The sequence below is a fragment of the Carlito syrichta genome, unplaced genomic scaffold (assembly GCF_000164805.1).
Source record: "Carlito syrichta isolate Samal-C Ts95f unplaced genomic scaffold, Tarsius_syrichta-2.0.1 Scaffold307639, whole genome shotgun sequence".
In the NCBI taxonomy this organism is placed as follows: Eukaryota; Metazoa; Chordata; class Mammalia; order Primates; family Tarsiidae; genus Carlito; species Carlito syrichta.
Window position 1 is genome coordinate 296516 of NW_007251735.1, and position 19017 is coordinate 315532.

General features: G+C 38.4%; 1 protein-coding gene across 2 annotated transcripts in view; it reads left to right on the forward strand.

The window, feature by feature from the left end:
• PIGB (phosphatidylinositol glycan anchor biosynthesis class B) overlaps window positions 1–19017 on the forward strand; it is a 38956-nt gene that overhangs the window by 11233 nt on the left and 8706 nt on the right. For both annotated transcript variants that reach the window (XM_021715772.1, XM_008064527.1), the window contains exons 5-9: window positions 141–271; window positions 4133–4273; window positions 11393–11444; window positions 12754–12965; window positions 14678–14742. In XM_021715772.1, coding sequence (XP_021571447.1) covers window positions 141–271; window positions 4133–4273; window positions 11393–11444; window positions 12754–12965; window positions 14678–14742 — 601 coding nt within the window. The remainder of the gene's footprint in view (window positions 1–140; window positions 272–4132; window positions 4274–11392; window positions 11445–12753; window positions 12966–14677; window positions 14743–19017) is intronic.

Consider the following 19017-nt stretch of genomic DNA (forward strand, 5'->3'; position numbering starts at 1 on the left):
TGCCTCCTTACTTTTAATGCCATTTACCCTTTGATTTGCTTTTCAACACTTAGGTTGGCTTGCTATTTTCCATAGAAGATAATACATACCAAGCTTTTCCACTTCCTGCTTCATACATGTTCACTCATAATTGTTCTTAGTTTTTTTGCCAGTTGTGCTCTTGGTTCACATGGTATTGCTGCACCAGAACCCTTACAAACACCATGGAAGCTGTTCTAACTATGATTGCTCTTTTATACTATCCTTTGGAAGGTTCAAAGTCTATGAACAGGTGAGATACATCCTTGTTAATAATTATGTACAAAAGTCTAAGACATGCTTTTGAAAAATCTTAAATATCAACATGCTGTAAAGACCCCCTAATGTTCATGAGAGTGATGAGAAACACAAATTTTCAGGTGATATATTATAGCAGAAAACAGATAATACTTACACTGGACAGTTAAGGAGAGTTTAACAAAAAGAATGTTTACAAAACTGTAGATAATATTTAGGGAGGCCAATAAGGAGATACTGTAGCACCCAGGGTTAGCCACAGCAGGAAGTCTTTATTATCTCTTGGCCTCAAGTAGTGGCAATTGTTACTGGAAACTATACAGTGATACAACTATAAGAGAGGAATCCATACAAAGTTACAACTGTAAGAGAGGGTCCCAACAGGAAACAAGCACAGCCAGCCTTTAGCAGTAGACAAGAGACAGCCACGGGAATAATCTTGACTCAGCTCTTCTCCTGCCTTCCATTTAGCCAAAACCAATCAAAAGCCAGAAAGTAAGGTAGCCAATTGATGTAGTACACACAGGTCAGTTTCCCTACACGTAGGGCAGGAAAAGAATAGAGAAGGAACAGATCTGGAAGGGCAAAAAGAAAATATCTGGACCTGATTAGGTTTCATATAAACTAGGGAAACAAAGCAAAGGGAACATGAGCAAAGACACAGCTGTGAAAGGGCTTCAGTATCTTCAGGGTAGAGTAGCTAGAATATGATAGGATGTTTGGAAGTAGAGAAGAATAAGAGATGAGACTGGATTGGATCTTTGCCCTTTTATCCTATAGGTAGTGAGAAATCACTGGAAGCATTTGAGAAGTGTGACATAATTCTTATTTTGAAAGAATTCTCTTATAATAGTATTTAGGATTAAAAGGAGAAAAGCCAGAGTTTGGCAGTCTTGTTAAAATGCTAGTATCCATTCAAAAAGGTTGTTGGGAGAATCAAATCAAATAAGATCATTCTGCATCAGGCTCCTTTGATTGCAAGAAAAATCATTGACTCAAATTACCTATATAATAAGGCTAAAAAGGAAAATGGGCATTTTTAGCCCTGTGACCAGGCCTGGAAGAAAACTGTAGGCTATCTCAGCTACACAAATAAATTGGAATGCTATGCAGAATCCAAGGCAGTTTGGGAGAATGAATTGTTTTGTTGTGCCTTTTTAGCCTCGTCTATGAATCCGTTTTAGCCTTACACTTTGGGACTGAGCTAGTCTCTGTCCACTTCTGTTCTTCTACCAATTGCCCAACTCTCTCTGTAGCTCACATTCAGTTTGAGAATCTAATTAGGTTCATTAAATGTCGTTGCCCCTATTTGAACGTAGCTTTCACACTGACCAGCCTTAGATTGACTGCCTAGACCCAGGTGTCTTCTCCTGATTCAGTCAGGAAGCGCGAGTGGTATGAAAGGACAACTAAATAAGTGTTCTTCACTGTTTCGCATGACAAGTACAGTTCCACACCAGACAATAAAATGACATTTTGCACACTTCTTTAAAAAATGCAACTAAGGCCAGGTACAGTGGCTCACGCCTATAATCCCAGCACTTTGGGAAACCAAGGTGAGAGAATTACATGAGCCCATGGTTCGAGACCAGGCTAGGCAACTTGACAAGACCTCATCTCTACAATAAACCAAAAAATTAGTCGGACGTGCTGCAGCATGCCTATATTTCCAGCTACTTGGAAGGATAAGATGGAAGGATCACCTGAGCCTAGCAGGCCGAGGTTGTGGTGACCATGAGCGTGCTGCTACACTCCAGCCTGGGCGACACAGTGAGACTCTAACTCAAAAGAAAAAATGCAACTAGCCGGGTGCGGTGGCTCACACCTGTCATCCCAGCAATTTGGGAGGTATAGGTGAGAGGACTGCCTGAGCCCACGAGTTCAAGACTAGCCTGGACAACTTGGTGAGACCTCATCTCTATAAGAAATCAAAAAAATTAGCTGGGTGTAGTGGTGTGCATCTGTGGTTCCAGCTACTTGGAAGGCATGGGCGGAAGGATCACCTGAGCCCAGCCAGTCGGGGTGTGGTGGCCATGGGCGTGCCACTACACTCCAGCTTGGGCAACAGTAAGACTGACTAAAAAAAAAAAATGTGAGTACTAGCCAGGAGTGGTGACTCATACTTGTAATTCCAGCACTTTGGGAGACAAAGGCGGGAGAATTCCTTGAGCCCAGGAATTAGAGAACAGCCTAGGTAACATAGTGTGACCATGCCTCTACAAAAAAGATAAAAATATTAGGCTAGTGTAGTGGTGCATGCCTGCAGTCCCAGCTACTCAGAAAGCTAGGTCAGAAGGATCGCCTGAGCCCAGGAGGTCAAGGCTGCAGTGAGGCATGATTGTACTCCAGCCTGCGCCACAGAGCAGTTGCCTCAATTGTGGTTTTAATTTGTATTTCTCTGATGATTACTTACATAAAAACCCAAGTCCTTCCATACTGCTGCAAAAGACATCATTTCAGTCTTTTTTATGGTTGAGTAATATTCTGGGTTGTGTGAGTTTATATTTCCTTTACCTAGTCCTCTGTTGATTGATGGCCACTTAAGTTGTTGACTCCATATCTTTGCTATTTTGAACAGTACTGTGATAAACATGTGAGTGCAAGTATCTTGTGGTTTCTTCTGAAAAACAGGAAGTTCTGGTAGCATTTTGGGCCAGGTTTTTTTTTGTTTTTTTTTTTAGTTGGAGTCTCACTCTGTCGCCCAGGCTGGTGTGCAGTGGCATGCTCACAGCCACCCCAGCCTTGAACTGCCGGACTCAGGTTGATCCTTCTGCCTCAGCCTTCCAGGTAGCTGAACTACAGGCACATGCCACCATGCCCGGCTGATTTTTGATTCATTGTAGAGATGAGGTCATGCCAAGTTGCCCAGGCTAGTCTCAAACCCATGAGCTCAGGCAATCCTCTCACCTTGGCCTCCGAAAGTACTAGTATTATAGGTGTGAGCCACCATACCTGACCCAGGATTTTTTTATGACATTACCATAGTCCCCACTCATCCTGTATTTCTCATTTTTATTTACCTAATCTATGAATTTGTTATCCCTGCTCTGACATCTTCACCAGTTTATTAGGGATTTCTTTATAGTTATTTATCTTTATTGGTTAATAGGTATGTAATGGTATAATATGTAAATGTATATGTAAAATGGTATGTGACATGTTTTATTTTGCTTGATTTTAATTTTTAGCAGGGCTAAGTATTTTTTCCACATAATAATTTATTGTGTATAGTCCTTGTGATTACATTATAAAATCATCTCTTTCAGTCATTTATTGACAGAAATTCTATTAGTTAAAATCCACATTTTTATCCATGATCATACAGTTTTTTTAATATAGTAAACTTTTTACCAGTTGTACATATCTTTTAGTTGGGTATAGTTTTATCCAGTTTACTTTCAAAATAAAATGTATACTCAGAAGCTCATCATTGTCCCAAATGATACTAAACATGCATGTTATTTTCCTTAGAGAAAGATTTTGTGTGACTTTCTTATAGCTCCTTAGGAGAAACTTGATCTTTTTTTTTAATTAAGAAAGTAATTGGCCAAGTTGTAGAATGAAAAGCTAGTATACAAGCTTTTCACACAAGACTAGCATTAAGACACAGAATAACTTCTTATTTGAAAATACTAGAATTAGGATATTAGTTCTGGAAAAACCTTTATATATTAACTCTTTTCACAGATAAAAAAACTAAGACCCAGAAAGTATAAGTAACTTGCCAAAGTTCATATAGATATTTATACCACAAGGAAAATGCCTTTCCAAAAAATGTTATATCACAGTATAAATAGTAGGCCATTTCAAACTTAATTTCCCACCTGTCTTTATAACACATTTTTCTTGCGTATAGTGTCAGGTACTCATCCCTGGTGGCACTAGCCTTCATAATTCGTCCCACAGCTGTCATTCCATGGATACCTTTGCTCTTCAGACATTTCTGGCAAGAACAGAGAAAGCTTGATCTTATTCTACATCATTTTTTACCTGTAGGGTAAGTATGGCTATATTTCATCTATTAATTTCAGTAACCTATAAATGATAGATTATGAACAAGATTTTACATCTTTCAGTTAATTATTGTATCTTTTCATGTCAACGAGAACTGTCAGTCCAAGGAAATAGAACATTTCAAATTTTATATTTTTTATTTATGATCCTAATTATAAATATTTTAATTTGCTTAACTGAAGGTCTTTGCAATTATTTAATTACTTATTATATATTAATTACTTAGAACTTTTCCATGCTTTATTTCCTAAATATTTCTCAAGTACATTTTAGAGATATGATTCTTTTACATTTGTATAGTGCTTTATAATTTATAATGTGTTGTCACATTACCTAATGATTTTCACAATACTTGGATCTAGGCAATACACATTTTTATTTAGTAGTAGTGGAAACAGGGGGCTTGGAGAAATTAAAAATGTGTTAGCCAAGGTTTTTGGACTAGTTGCTATAATAGAGCTGGAATTGAAACCCAGGTCTCCTAACTATACTATGAGCTCCTAAAATCAGACTTGATCCCAAGTGTCTAGTAGAATACATAAAATAATTATTTTGAACGAATGAGTGCATTCTGACTTTTAGAACAGTGATATTTTTAATATATAATCATGTGTCCACATAACGACATTTTGGTCAACAATGAACTTATGTATATGACAGTGGTCCCATAAAATTATAATACTGTATTTTTACTGTCCCTTTTCTATGTTTAGATGTATTTAGATGCACAGATGTTTACCATTGTGTTACAGTTGTCTACAGTATTCGGTACACTTACATGCTGACCGGTTTGTAGCTTTAGAGCAATAGGCTTTACCATATAGTCTATGTGTGTAGTAGGCTACACCATCTAGGTTTATGTAAGTACACTCTGTGATGTTCACACAGCAACAAAATTGCCTAGCAATACAGTTTTCAGAATGGATCCCTGTCGTTAAGAAACACATAACTGCATTAGTATGTACCTGCACAAGTATTTTTTTGGGTGGCAATTTACTAAATTACCTTGTGGCTAAGTTGCTACTGTTATCATCTCTCAGGTGTATTAACATTGTTTTGAATGTATTCATTCATTCAGAAAATATTTAATCCTGTTATATTCCCAACCACGTTCCATTTGCTGGAGATACAGCAGGGATATTTTTTTGCTGTTGTTATTTTCTTTTAATAAATGATACAGAGCTTCACTATGTTGCATAGGCTGGTCTTTTTTTTTTTTTTTTTTTGAATCGGAGTCTCACTCTGTCACCCAGGCTGGAGTGCCGTGACACGCTCACAGCCACCACAGCCTCGACCTACTGGGCTCAGGCGATCCTTCCACCTCAACCTTCCAAGTAGATGGAACTTTAGGCGTGTACTACCATGCCCAGCTTATTTTTTGATTTATTGTAGAAATGAGATCTCACTAAGTTGCCCAGGCTGGTCTTAAATCCCGAGCTCAGGCAATCCTCTTGCCTCAGCCCCCCATAGTGCTGGGATTACAGGCTTGAGCCACTGTGCCTGGCTCACAGGCTTGTCTTGAATGCCTGGGCTCAAGCGGTCCTCCTGCTTCAGCTTTGCAAAGTGCTAGGATTATAGGCGTGAGCCATCATGCCCAGCCAGGATACAGCAGTTAAACAAAACACAGTCCCTGCCTTCATGAAGCTTACATCTAGTGAAGGAGAGAGATAAACTAAAAAGATAAGAATAAATATATATATATTTGTCAGGTGATGATAAGTGATATAGGGTTAAAGACAGAATTCTGGTACCCAGGATTGGGGAGAGCTATTATTTTTTATAGGGTAAGTGGGGAAGACCACCATGATAAGGTGACATTGGAACCAAAACTAGAGCGAGTTAAGAGCATGAACCATGTATATAGCTAATGAAAGAATATTCTAGGCAAATAAATGGACCAGAAGTACAAAATGTGTTTGGCATGTTCAAGGAACAGAAAGGAGAGACATGGCTAAAGAGAGTGGGCTTGGGGAAGATATGATAATGAAGTCAGAGAGATAGCGGGGGCCTAATTCATGTAGACTTTTACGCTGAGGGGGATGAAAGCCTTTTTAGTTTAATCAGCAGTATGGTATGGTTTATTCATTAAACAGGCATTTAATCTACTTTATATCAAGCATTTGATAATTTCAAATGAGTAAGACATAGTATCTGTTTCCAAAGTCAAAGTCTAAAGGGGAAAAGAGATATAACATCATTCATCTCCTCAACTTACAGTGGGGTAACATCCTAATAAACCTATCATAAGTTCAAAATATAGTAAGTAGCAAATATATTTACTACATCTAGCCTACTAAATATCATGGCTTAGCCTAGCCTATTGTAAACATGTTCAGAACATATTCATTAACCTACATTTGGGCAAAATCCTCTAACTGAAGCCCATTTCACAATAAAATTGAATAGCTCATGTAATTCGCTGATTCACTGAATACTGTACTCAAAGTAAAATAAAATTTAAAAAAGGCTATGTGGGTGTCACTGTAAAGTTGAAAAGTCATAAGCTGAACCATCATAAGTCAGGGACTGTCTATAATTTCTACCCAGTGATTTAAAGTGTTTAGTGTGCGTATATAATGAAATGCTGTAGAAGAAAATGAAGCAGAGGGAATATGAGTAGAAGTCTTATAAATGGGTGGCGTTTTTTTTGGTTTTGTTTTTTGTTGTTGTTGTTGTTTGTTTGTTTTTGAGTTGGAGTCTCACTCTGTTGCCCAGGCTAGAGTGCAGTGGCACACTTATGGCCACCCCAGCATCGATCTGCTAGGCTCTGGCAATCCTTCCGCCTCAGCCTTCCAAGTAGCCAGAACTACAGGCGTGCACTACCATGCCTGGCTAATTTTTTTGATTTATTGTAGAGGCGAGGTCTCACCAAGTTGCCAAGGCTGGTCTCGAACCCACGAGCTTTAGGCAATCCACTCACCTCAGCCTCTCAAAGTGCTAGGATTACAGGCTGAGCCACCGAGCCCAGCCAATAGGTCGTGTTTTAAATAACATTAAGGGTGAATATGAGTTTGCCAGGAACAGAGAATCAGCATGTTTAAAGCTGAAAATGTGAAAATGCCTGAAGGAACCTATTCATATAGATCCAAGGCTTGTCTTGTTTATTTTGAAGAAAAAGAACAAATAAGGTAATACATTTGAAAATACTCTGAAATTGTGCAGTGAAGAAAAAAACATCAGTCACAAACCTAATTAGTCTTATACTTAAGTCACTGATGTATGGAGTTGGCCACAGACTTGAACCATTTAACAACCTTTTACATATTGAGTACCCTTTAAAAATAGCCAGTTGCATATCTAAATAGGAAGTATCTCTAAATATAGATAAAAATCTTGAATTAGACCTAGGAAAAATTATAATATATGTGAACCCATTTTTGTGTGTCTTTTTCATGATACTGAGAATTTAGGATGTCATTTTGTAAAATCAAAATAAAAAGTAGTTTGATTGCCTTTTTTCTTTTTTTTAATTTTTCTTTTTTTATTTTTGGAGACAGGGTCTCACCCTACCACCCAGGCTGGAGTGCAGTGGCTTGCTTGATCATAGTTCACCTCAGGCCCGAACTCCTGGCCTCAAGCAATCTTTCTATCTTAGTCTCCCAAGTAGTTGGGATTACAGGGGTGTGCCACCATGCCTAGCTAGTTTTTTTCTATAGATATGGTGTCTCGCTATGTTTTCTAGGCTTCAGTTGCCTTTAAGCTGCTACATTATCTCACCAATAACTGGCAAGACAGGAATGAAATAGGGTAGACGTTTCCAACCTTTTTGGTATCAGGGACCAGTTTTGTGGAAGACAGTTTTTCCATGGACCAGGGGTAAGGGATATGGTTTTGGGATGATTCAAGGGCATTACATTTATTGGGTACTTTATTTCTATTATTGTTATAATATATAATTATTATGAAATTATTATTTTGATATGAATCTGCAAGCAAATGATTTATTATAGTTTCTGTGCAGTCAAACCTCAATGATAATGTTAATCTGTATTTGCAGCCACTCCCCAGCACTAGCATCACCACCTCAGATCATTAGGTATTAGATTCTGATAAGGCGCATGCAACCTAGATCCCTCACATGTGCAGTTCAGTTCACAATAGAGTTTGTGCTCCTATGAGAATTTAATGCAACTGCTGATCTGACAGCAGGCAGAGCACAGGCAATAATGCCAGCGATAGGGAGTAGCTGTAAATACAGATGAAGTTTTGCTAATTCACCGGCCGCACACCTCCTGCTGTATAGACCAGTTCCTAACAGGCCAGGGGCTAGTACTCATCTGTGGCCCAGGGGTTGGGGACCCTTGAAGTAGGAAACATCATTACAGATCTTACAGGCATTATTAACAAGATGAGGATGCTATAAATATCTTTTTGCTAATAAATTTGACAACTTAGGTGAAATGGCAACATTTCTAAAAAATACAATTTACCAAAAAGAAGAAATAGAAAATCTGAATAGCACTATATATTGAAATTTAATTTCAAATGAAGACATTCAAATAAATAAGCACCAGGCTAAGATGGCTTCACTAGTTAATTCTTCCATACAGTTAAGAAGAAACATCAATTCATATGAAGTATTCCATAGAACAGAAAAATAAAATTATTTCTTAATTCCTTTAATGAAGATGGCATATCCTTGATAACCAAAATCTAATAAAGATATTACAAGAAAGGTCAATTATAAACCAGTATCTCTTATGACTATAAATGCAAAAATCCTAAAAAAATTTAGCAAAATGAATCCAATGAGATATTTAAAAGAATATATGAAGGCTGGGCATGGTGGTTCATGCCAGTGGCACTTTGGGAGGCGAAGGTGAGAGAATTCCCATGATACTGATTTGTCCTATTATTGGCAATGTTAACTTTGCTCACTTGGTTAAAGTTTGTTTGCCAAATTTCTCTACCAATTATAAGGAAAAAGATAGATACACTTGAATACATTAAAGACTTTTTTTTTTTAGACAGGTTTCCACATGTCACCCAAGCTGGAATGCAGTGGGGCAAGTATAGCTCACTTTAACCTCAAACTCCTGGGCTCAAACAATCCTCCCACCTCAGCCTCCTGAGTAGCTATGTCTACAGGTTGTGCCATGCCTGGTGCTTTTGTTTTGTTTTGTTTATAAATATTTTAAATGTGGGTTCTCACTATATTGCCTAGGCTGGTCTCAAACTCCTGGCCTCAAGCAATTCTTCCACTCTGGTCTCTCAAAGCACCACGCCCAGACAAAATTAAAGACTTTTGTTCATTAGAGTCATGATTAAGAAAGTGAAAAAGCAAGCCACAGATCAGGAGAAAATATTGCAATGCATGTAACCAACTAACCCTTATATCTAGATTATATATAAAACTTGTGACAAACTGTAACAAAGATAATAGAAAAAATAATAAGATTTGAACAGGTACTTTAAAAAAATATTTACATAAGGCTGGGGTTGGTGGAGCATGCCTGTAATCCTAGCACTTAGGGATGCCAAGATGGGAGGATTGATTGAGCCAAGGATTTCAAGACCAGCCTGAACAACATATCCCATGTCTACAAAAAATTTAAAAATTATTTGATGTTGTGGTGTGCACCTATAATCCCAGCTACTCAAAAGGCTGAGGCAGGAGGATAGCCTTAGCCCAGGAAGTTGAGGATATAGTGAGCCATATTCATGCCACTGTATTCCAGGTTGAGTGACAGAATAAGATCCCAACTCAAAATAAATAAATAAATAAAAATAAAATGATCAGTAAGTTTAAAGTTATCTGATTAGTCATCAAGAAAAAAACCCACCATACTACTACTACTACTTACTACACATCTACCCAAATGGTTAAAATTGTTGTGGAACCCATATATATTACTGCAGGAATGTAAATTGATACAACCATTTTGGAAAATGTTAAATATTGACTAAAGCTGCACTCCCTACGTATGCGTGCCAAAAACGTGTAAAACAATGTTCACAGCACTATTTATTATAGCTAGAAATGGGAAGTACAGTTTCCATCAACAGAATAAATACAGTGTGGTTTACATAGTTATAATACACAGTATTGTAAATGAGTGCATTACAGCATGTAAAAAAACCCCATCACACAAGCATTATTATTAAAGGAATTTGGACATAAGAGTACATATGGTTTGGTTCTATTCTTATGAAATTCAAAAAAAGGTAAAACTCATCTATGCTATCAGAAATTAGAATAGTAGTAACCTTTGGAAAGAGGACAGCAACTGAACAGATGAGGGAGTTTTACTAATGCTCTTTATCCTGCTCTGTATGACTCTTTCACAGTTGTATTCACATAATGATGATTCATAGGACTATATACTCATAGTGTATATCTTTGTGTACATGTTTGTGGTAGGGAGTCTCTGAACTGGACCACAATGATCCCATTCTCCTGCTATTTATACCATTGCATAATCCCCTCCCTTTGAGCATGTGCTAGATTTGCTGTTTCATTTCTAATGAGTGGAAAACAGCAGAAGGGATGAGATGTCACTTCCAAGACTAGGTTATACAAAGACTATGGCTTCCATCTTGGGTACCTGTCCTCACTCTCTCTTGACTGACTCACCCTGGGGGAAGGTGTCACGAGGCAGCTTTAAGGAGAGAGCCAGCCACATGTTGAGGAACTGAAGCCTACCAACAACAAAGTTAGTGATTTTGGAAGCCAATCTCTCCTCCACCCCCAATCAAGCCTTCAGATGAAACTGTAGCCCCAGCTTGACTGCAATTCATGAGCGACCTTAAGCAAGAGGCACCCACCTAAGCCACACCCGGATTCTTGACCCACAGGAACTATGACATAAATATTCATGGTTTTAAGGTGCCACGTTTTGAGGCAACTTGTTATTCAGGAATTATCTTTAATTAATCTTCATATTAATATATTTATAATATTAACATTATACAATAATTTTATATATCAGTAATCTTTATCAATAGGTAACCTCTTTCAAAATGTATAAATACATATTCAGTTGGTGAAATTGTAAAGCATTTTTAGAGTGCGTTTTGATGCTAGGCACTTGCAAAGCCATATGCTAATATTGGATTTTCAGCAAGTTCAGAATGTGAATCACCATTCTATTTTGTTTTTCAGATTTGTCACTTTGAGTTTGTCTTTGATAATTGATCGTATTTTTTTTGGCCAAGTAAGTAAAACTATGTTAAGCTACAGCTATTTTTATTTTAACATTTATTGTACTGAAACCTCAATCTGAACTTTTAATCCATTAATATTTTGGAACAGAGATCAGTTATTTTTTTTTAATGATATGAAACACATTTTAAAAACTTCTAGAATATGCCGTTGGTTCAATTTGTTGCACCAATGAGGAATTAGCATTCTTCACTGCTATTCAAAAGAGTCCATCTTAAGGCAGGGAAGTATTGAGCATTCAATGTTATCTGTTATTGTTGTTGCTGTCAAAATTATCTACTTTGTGCTAACGTAATTTTTTTGTGGTTTTTCTTTGAGTTGGGGATTTCACTCTGTAGCCTCGAAATCCTGGGCTCAAGTGGTCCTCCCACCTCAGCTTCCCGAGTAGCTGGGACTATAGGCATGTGCCACCACACCTGAACAATTTTTTGATTTTTGTAGAGACCAGGTCTTGCTATGTTGCCTAGGCTGGTCTCAAACTCCTAAGCTTAAGCAATCCTTCTGCCTCAGCCTCCCTAAGTGCTGGGAGCCACCGTGCCCAGCCAAATTAAAATGTTTTCAAAGCTTTATCTTAACTGGTAATGTTACATCATAATATATGTAGTATGTTACATCATAAAATACTAGAGTAAACTTTTTAATATGGGCACCCCACTCTCATAAAAAATTATTTTTTTAGTATCCTCTTTATCACTAATTGGGTGTAAAGCTTATGTTGCCAAAATATGTATGAACACTTTTTGATAATTTTTGAAATTGACTACGAATCTCAAAAACCTAGTGTTTTACAAATTAACAGGCCGGGCTTGGTGGCTCAGCCTGTAATCCCAGCAATTTGGGAGGCCAAGGTGAGTGGATTGCCTGAGTCCGCGGGTTCGAGACCCGCCGGGGAACTTGGCTAGACCTCATCTCTACAATAAATAAATAAAAAATCAGCCAGGCATGGTAGCACGTGCTTGTAATTCCGGCTACTCAGAAGGCTGAGGCGGAAGGATCACCGGAACCCAGCAGGTCAAGGCTGCAGTGGTCAGGAGCATGCCACTGCACTCCAGTCTGGGTGACGGAGTGAGACTCCAACTCTAAAAAAAAAAAAAATTAACAAAGAACACACAATATATAGAGGTGAAAAAATAATAGTTAAAGGTTTCATAAATTCATTAATAAAAATTATCAGTGTAAACTACTGTGTGGTCTTTAGACTTCAATTCTGTTTTAATTTCATGATTTCATAGTTCCCTATTGCCAAAGATTAATACTTAGCACTAACACATTTCTATTTCTTTTTCCTTCAACTATGCCAGTGGACTCTGGTTCAGTTTAATTTTTTGAAGTTTAACGTGCTGCAGAATTTGGGAACATTTTATGGTTCTCATCCATGGCACTGGTACTTCAGTCAAGGCTTTCCAGTTGTCTTGGGTACTCACTTACCCTTCTTTATTCATGGCTGCTTTTTAGCACCAAAGAGATACCGGATACTTTTGGTGACTGTGCTGTGGACACTGCTAGTTTATAGGTAAGATTTTATTTATTCAAATAGTTAATTTTTTTTAATGTTACCAAGAAATTAACTCAGTTCTTCAAAAACCAAGCTGTTTATTTTTTAGAAATGCATTAACTATGTTTTCTTGAGGACTGTCTTAGAAGACAGAAGTAGTGGTAATTATACAGGTATACAATAACAAGGATTACGCTCAATTTTTTTTTTTTTTTTTTTTAGTTAGAGTCTCACTCTGTTGCCCAGACTGGAGTGCAGTGGCCGCTCCCGGCCACTGCAGCTTCGACTTGCTGGGCTCCGGCGATCCTTCCGCCTCAGCCTTCCAAGTAGCTGGAACTACAGGTGTGCGCTACCACACCCGGCTAATTTTTTTAATTTATTGTAGAGATGAGGTCTCACCAAGTTGCCCAGGTGGGTCTCAAACCCGCGGGCTCAGGCAGTCTACTCACCTCGGCCTCCCAAAGTGCTGGGATTACAGGCTGAGCCACCGAGCCCGGCCTATGCTCAATTTTTAAGAAGTTGGATATATTTTATTTGCTTTAAAGAAACAGAAACTGCCAAAATTTTAAGCATTGAAAGACCAGATACTATTCTAGAATAAAAATGCATATATTCTTATTCCAAATTTAAGTAATATTACTTACTTGAATTAGAAATAGAAATTCCTTTTTTATTTTTATTTTTATTTATTTATTTAGTTTTTTTGAGTCAGAGTCTCACTCTTGTCGCCCAGGCTGGAGTGCAGTGGCACACTCACAGCCACCGCAGCCTCTACCTGCTCGGCTCAGGTGATTCTTCTGCCTCAGCCTTCCAAGTAGCTGGAACTACAGGCACGCGCCACCATGCCCAGCTAATTTTTTATTGTAGAGATGAGATCTCGCCAAGTTGTTGAGGCTGGTCTCGAACCCGATAAATAGCTAATTTAAATAATGGTCTCAGCAAACTGTTGCCCAGGCTGGTCTCAAACCCGCGGGTTCAGGCAATCCTTTCACCTCAGGCCTCCCAAAGTGCAGGGATTATAGGTGTGAGCCACTGTGTCCAGCTTGAAATTCCTTTTTTAGACTGTAATTGTACTTTATAATTTCACATTGACATCAAATGTTATGATTAGCTTTAACACATCATAATCACCTTAGAACTAAAAAATGAGATTGATTCCTGAAGCAAGAAATTCAGTGTCAATACTTAAAAAATAAATAGATCATCCAGGCATAGTGGCTCAAGCCTGTAATCCCAGCACTATGGGAAGCCGAGACAAGAGGATTGCCTACGCCTGCAGGTTCGAGACCAGCCTGGGCAACAACGTGCTGAGACCTTGTCTCTATGATAGATAAAAAATAAACCAGCCGGGCTCGGTGGCTCAGCCTGTAATCCCGCGCCTTTGGGAGGCTGAGGTGAGTGGATTGCCTGAGCCCGCGGGTTCAAGACCCGCCTGGGCAGCGAGACCTCATCTCTACAATAAATTTAAAAAAATAAACTGGACATGGTAGTGTACACCTGTAGTTCCAGCTACTTGAGAGGCTGAGGCAGAAGGATCGCCTGAGCCCAGCAGGTCGAGGCTGTGGTGGCCATGAATGTGCCACTGCATCCAGCCTGGGTGACAGAGTGAGACTCCAACTCAAAAAAAAAAAAGATCTTGTTAATAACACTTTATTATAAATATATTAATTTTTCAAATGTCATATGATAAAATAATACTTAACATTTTCTTTTAATGTCTTTTGTTATAGCACATTAAGCCACAAAGAATTCAGATTTATCTATCCAGTTTTACCATTTTGCATGGTGTTCTGTGGTAAGTGTTTTTAATATAGGAAAAAAATGATATAGAAATAGTTAAAAGACAGTAAATGCTCATCAAACTCTATTTTCTACTAGGCTAAATAAGAATTACTTTATTATGAATTAATTATATTATTGGAATATTTCCTTTTTGTAGTTTAAATCTTTTTTTCCTATATACTATAAAATGAAATAAAAACATAAGGATCCTAGCCAGGCGTGGTGGTACACACCTATAGTCCCAGCTACTCATGAGGCTGAGTTAGGAGTGTTGCTTGAGCCCAGGAGTTTGAGACCTGCCTGGGCAGTATACTAAGACTTTGTCTCAAATAAATACAGAAAAACAAAACCAAGGATCTAATACCCATAGCACCTTTTGGTGAGGTGTTTCTGAAGATTAGAAATCACTCACTAAAAAGTAAAGGAATATGTCTATTTAAGAATAGCTAATTTAGGACAACCCCTTCGGGTCCCTTCCCACTGCGGGAGCTTTTCTATTCTCTCAATAAATCCTACTTTCTTAAAAAAAAAAAAAAGGAATAGCTAATTTAAGTTATGGTTAAACTGTAAGGGTCTTCATTTTCACAAAGGAAAAATACATTTATAGCAGTTGAAACTAGTCTTAATGCTTTTACACACAAAATAACTACCCTTTTAAGGACTCACTCAAGCCCATGCATCTGTTCACGAAAAAAAAAAAGACTCATTCTAATGCATATGTAATTTTTAAAGTAACTAACTCCTGATTTTATTCCATTCCAGTTTTTTTTTTTTTTTTTTTTTTGAGTTGGAGTCTCACTCAGTCGCCCAGACTGGAGTGCAGTGGCTGCTCCTGGCCACCGCAGCCTCGACCTGCTGTACTCCGGCGATCCTTCTGCCTCAGCCTTCCAAGTAGTTGGAACTACAGGCGCGTACTACCATGCCTGGCTAATTTTTTGATTTATTGTAGAGAAGAGGTCTTGCCAAGTTGCCCAGGCGGGCCTTGAACCCGTGGGCTCAGGCAATCCACTCACCTCAGCCTCCCAAAGCACGGGATTACAGGCTGAGCCACCAAGCCCGGCTACCAGTATATTTTTTTACATATACCTTCTAAAAACTCTTATATGACTCAGCTCAGGAAAACAAATTTTTATACTGGTTGGTTTGGGAAAATTAAGAATTAAACCTTTGTCAACTTCAAGTTTAATTCAGAATAAATGATTGCTGGCTTCCTTCAAGTTTTAAGACCTTAAGGAAATCACCAAGTTGGAAAAGATGAGTAACCAACTGGAAACTGGAAAAAAACTAGGGAGTTACTAGGAAGTTACAAGTCTCAAACTTACTTTTTACTTAAAAATTCCAAACAAGCTATTGAGTTAGGCAGCCTTTGACCAAGTGTATGTCGGCTCCTACAGATCTCAGAGGTATACACTTCCTTCAGTTTAGATAACCATACACATCTATATATTTGATACAGCTGAAGTACTGAAACCAAAGTCTCAATTTGTGTCATTACTTTGCATTTTTACTATATGCAAATACAGTCACATACAAAAATGTAGAGGTCTAACAGATGTTTGGTAAGCCTGAAGAATAGTTGGCCACATGTTCTCACTCATAAGCGAATCCTGGACATTAATCATAATGCTATAAGAAAGGGTTTGGCACTAGCAGACACAGCCATGGCGGGGGAGGAACACCTAATATCAATGAGGATATCTCAAATCAAAGTGGGGACCCAAGGGAGTCCCAAACTATACCTGTACAGAGACCACTTACTACCTAATCCTGAATTGTACTCCACATATTTAAAGAATTAAAACGTAAAAATAAATAAGAATAGTTGACCCGTTTACCAGAGGAAATCTGTTCACAAGTCACTATCCACATTTTTTTTTTTAATTGGAATTTCACTCCATCAGCCTGCTGGGCTCCAGCGATCCTTCTGCCCCAGCCTTTCAAGTAGCTGAAACTATAGGCGCGCACTACCATGCCCGGCTAATTTTTTGATTTATTGTAGAGATGAAGTCTCACCATGTTGCTCAGGCTGTTCTCAAACCCACAGGCTCAGGCAGGTCTCTCGCTTTGGCCTCCCAAAATGCTGGGATTACAGGATTGAGCCACAGCACCCGGCCACTATTCACATTTTAAAGTTGTTGTTTATTTGTTTTTTAACAATCACTTGAGTGTTACCTTTTTTTTTTAATTTTTAATTTTAAAGATGTAGGGTACAATTCAGGGTTAGGTATACAAATGTTCATTATGCAGGTACCCTTGGAGTGTTATAATAAGCAATGCGAGAGAACAAATATGTGTGTCTGTGTGTGTCTAGTTTGGCTTAGTTAACTTAGGAACTTGGTTTGATTTCTATTTTTATAGTCTAGGGTTTTCTCAGTATTCCACCTCTGTGCCCTGCTTCTTTACAAAGTATTTAGAGAAAGATTGAATTGTCTGAAGCCTCATTCCCAGTGTAAAAGATTGGATCTTTAAGTGACAGGATCCCTGTAACCAGAGCCTGTTCCCAGTCTCAAAGACTGAAAAAAAACCCTGCTGTGGGGTGAAGTGATCCCCTTCTAATCAGTAAGAATCACCCTTTCTTCCATCCCACATCTACTTAGAAGGATCTCTAAAGTATTGAGACCTACAAAGCCCCTCCCTCTCCCCTACAGGATGTAGTAATCTTTTCCTCCAGATACTATACCTAAGTGTCTGAAGGAAAAGAATCTCTAGTTCCTAGATTTGTACTTCTACTCAGGAATCAGAGCTCTTTAATGCCAAAAGTTTCCAAAAATAGGATCAATTAAGTAGTGAGCTCACAAACAGAAATCTTTGGACGTTCATGAACATCTTCAGACAGCAGTTCTTTTTGGAGTTCTCGAAGTTTTAGTGACCCAGTTTGAGTCTTTCCTAATTACCTGAAATCTCAGCCTTATTCTGTTCTTGTGTGATCTATTCTAACCTGATTTTATGTAAGCATGACAACTCTGTCAGCCATTGCTTTAAAACAGGCCACCTCAAAATTTTAGTGGCTTAAAACTCCATTTGTTATTACCTATACATCTACAGTTTAGCTAGGCAGTTCTCATCTCTGCTCAACTTCACTTATGCAAATGTTATCAGCTACAGATTGGACAGACAGTTCTATTAACCTAGGCTGGGTTCTTAATGTTTGGGGTTCAGCTGGCTGTAGGCTGAGGCTCCTTACCTTTTATGTCTTTTCACACTCTAACAGGTTACCTGTTAGGGGCTTGTTCACTTGGTGTAGGTAGGGTTCCAAGAAAGGAGTAGAAGTGTGCAAAGCCTCTGAGGCCCACACTTGGAATTTGCACACTGTCACTTCCACCACATTCTTTTGATCATAGTAGGTCACAAGGCCAAGTCAGATTCAAGAGGTGGGGAAATAAATGCCACCCTCATAATGGTATGGGACATAAGAAGAATAACTGCAGCTGTTTTTTCAACCTGCAATAACTTCTCATAGCCGGGTGTAGTGGCTTACCCCTCTAATCCCAGCACTTTGCGAGGTGAAGGCGAGAGGATTGCCAGGGTACAGGGGTTGGAGACCAGCACGGACAACATGGTGAGACCTTGTCTCTACAATAAATCAAAAAATTAACTGGGCATGGTGGCATGTACCTGTAGTTCCAGTTACTTGGAAGGGTGAGGTGGAAGGATCATCTGAGCCCAGCATGTTGAGGCTGCAGTGGCCGTGAGCATGCCACTGCACTCTAGCCTGGGTGGCAGAGTGCGACTCCGACTCAAAAAAAAAACCCCAATAACTTTTCTTGGCTAATTTAATTTTCCTTAGTCCCATAAAATAAGAGTTAAACTCTAGAAAACATATATTCAGTAACTGGATCTGATCTTTAGCGAGTTGTAAAACATTGTGCCTCAGTTTCCTTGTCTGTAAAAAAGGTGCTATTGTTTTTTAGAAACACTGAAATTCTTAGAGTGATAGATTTCCAGCACCTGCTACTAAATCTGGATTGGATATCTTCTTAATCTGTTTTTACTAGTGGCCGAGGCAGACTTGCTTCTCTCTGATTGGGCCACTTTGTTTTTCCATATCCTGATATTTTTATCAAAATTGTTTCCATCATTTCAGAAAGAGTTTGTTTTAAAAAAAAAAAAAAAGCCCCCCCCCCCCCCCCGCTCTCCTTCCCATTTCTTCTCCCAAAAGCAAACATGTAAACATTATTTAGGTGGTTATTTTGTTATTTGTCTCCATATCTAAATAAAATGCTTATAATGCCACTTAAAGATCTTTGTTTTAGGCATCATCTACTGATGTCTACAGAAGATGACAATA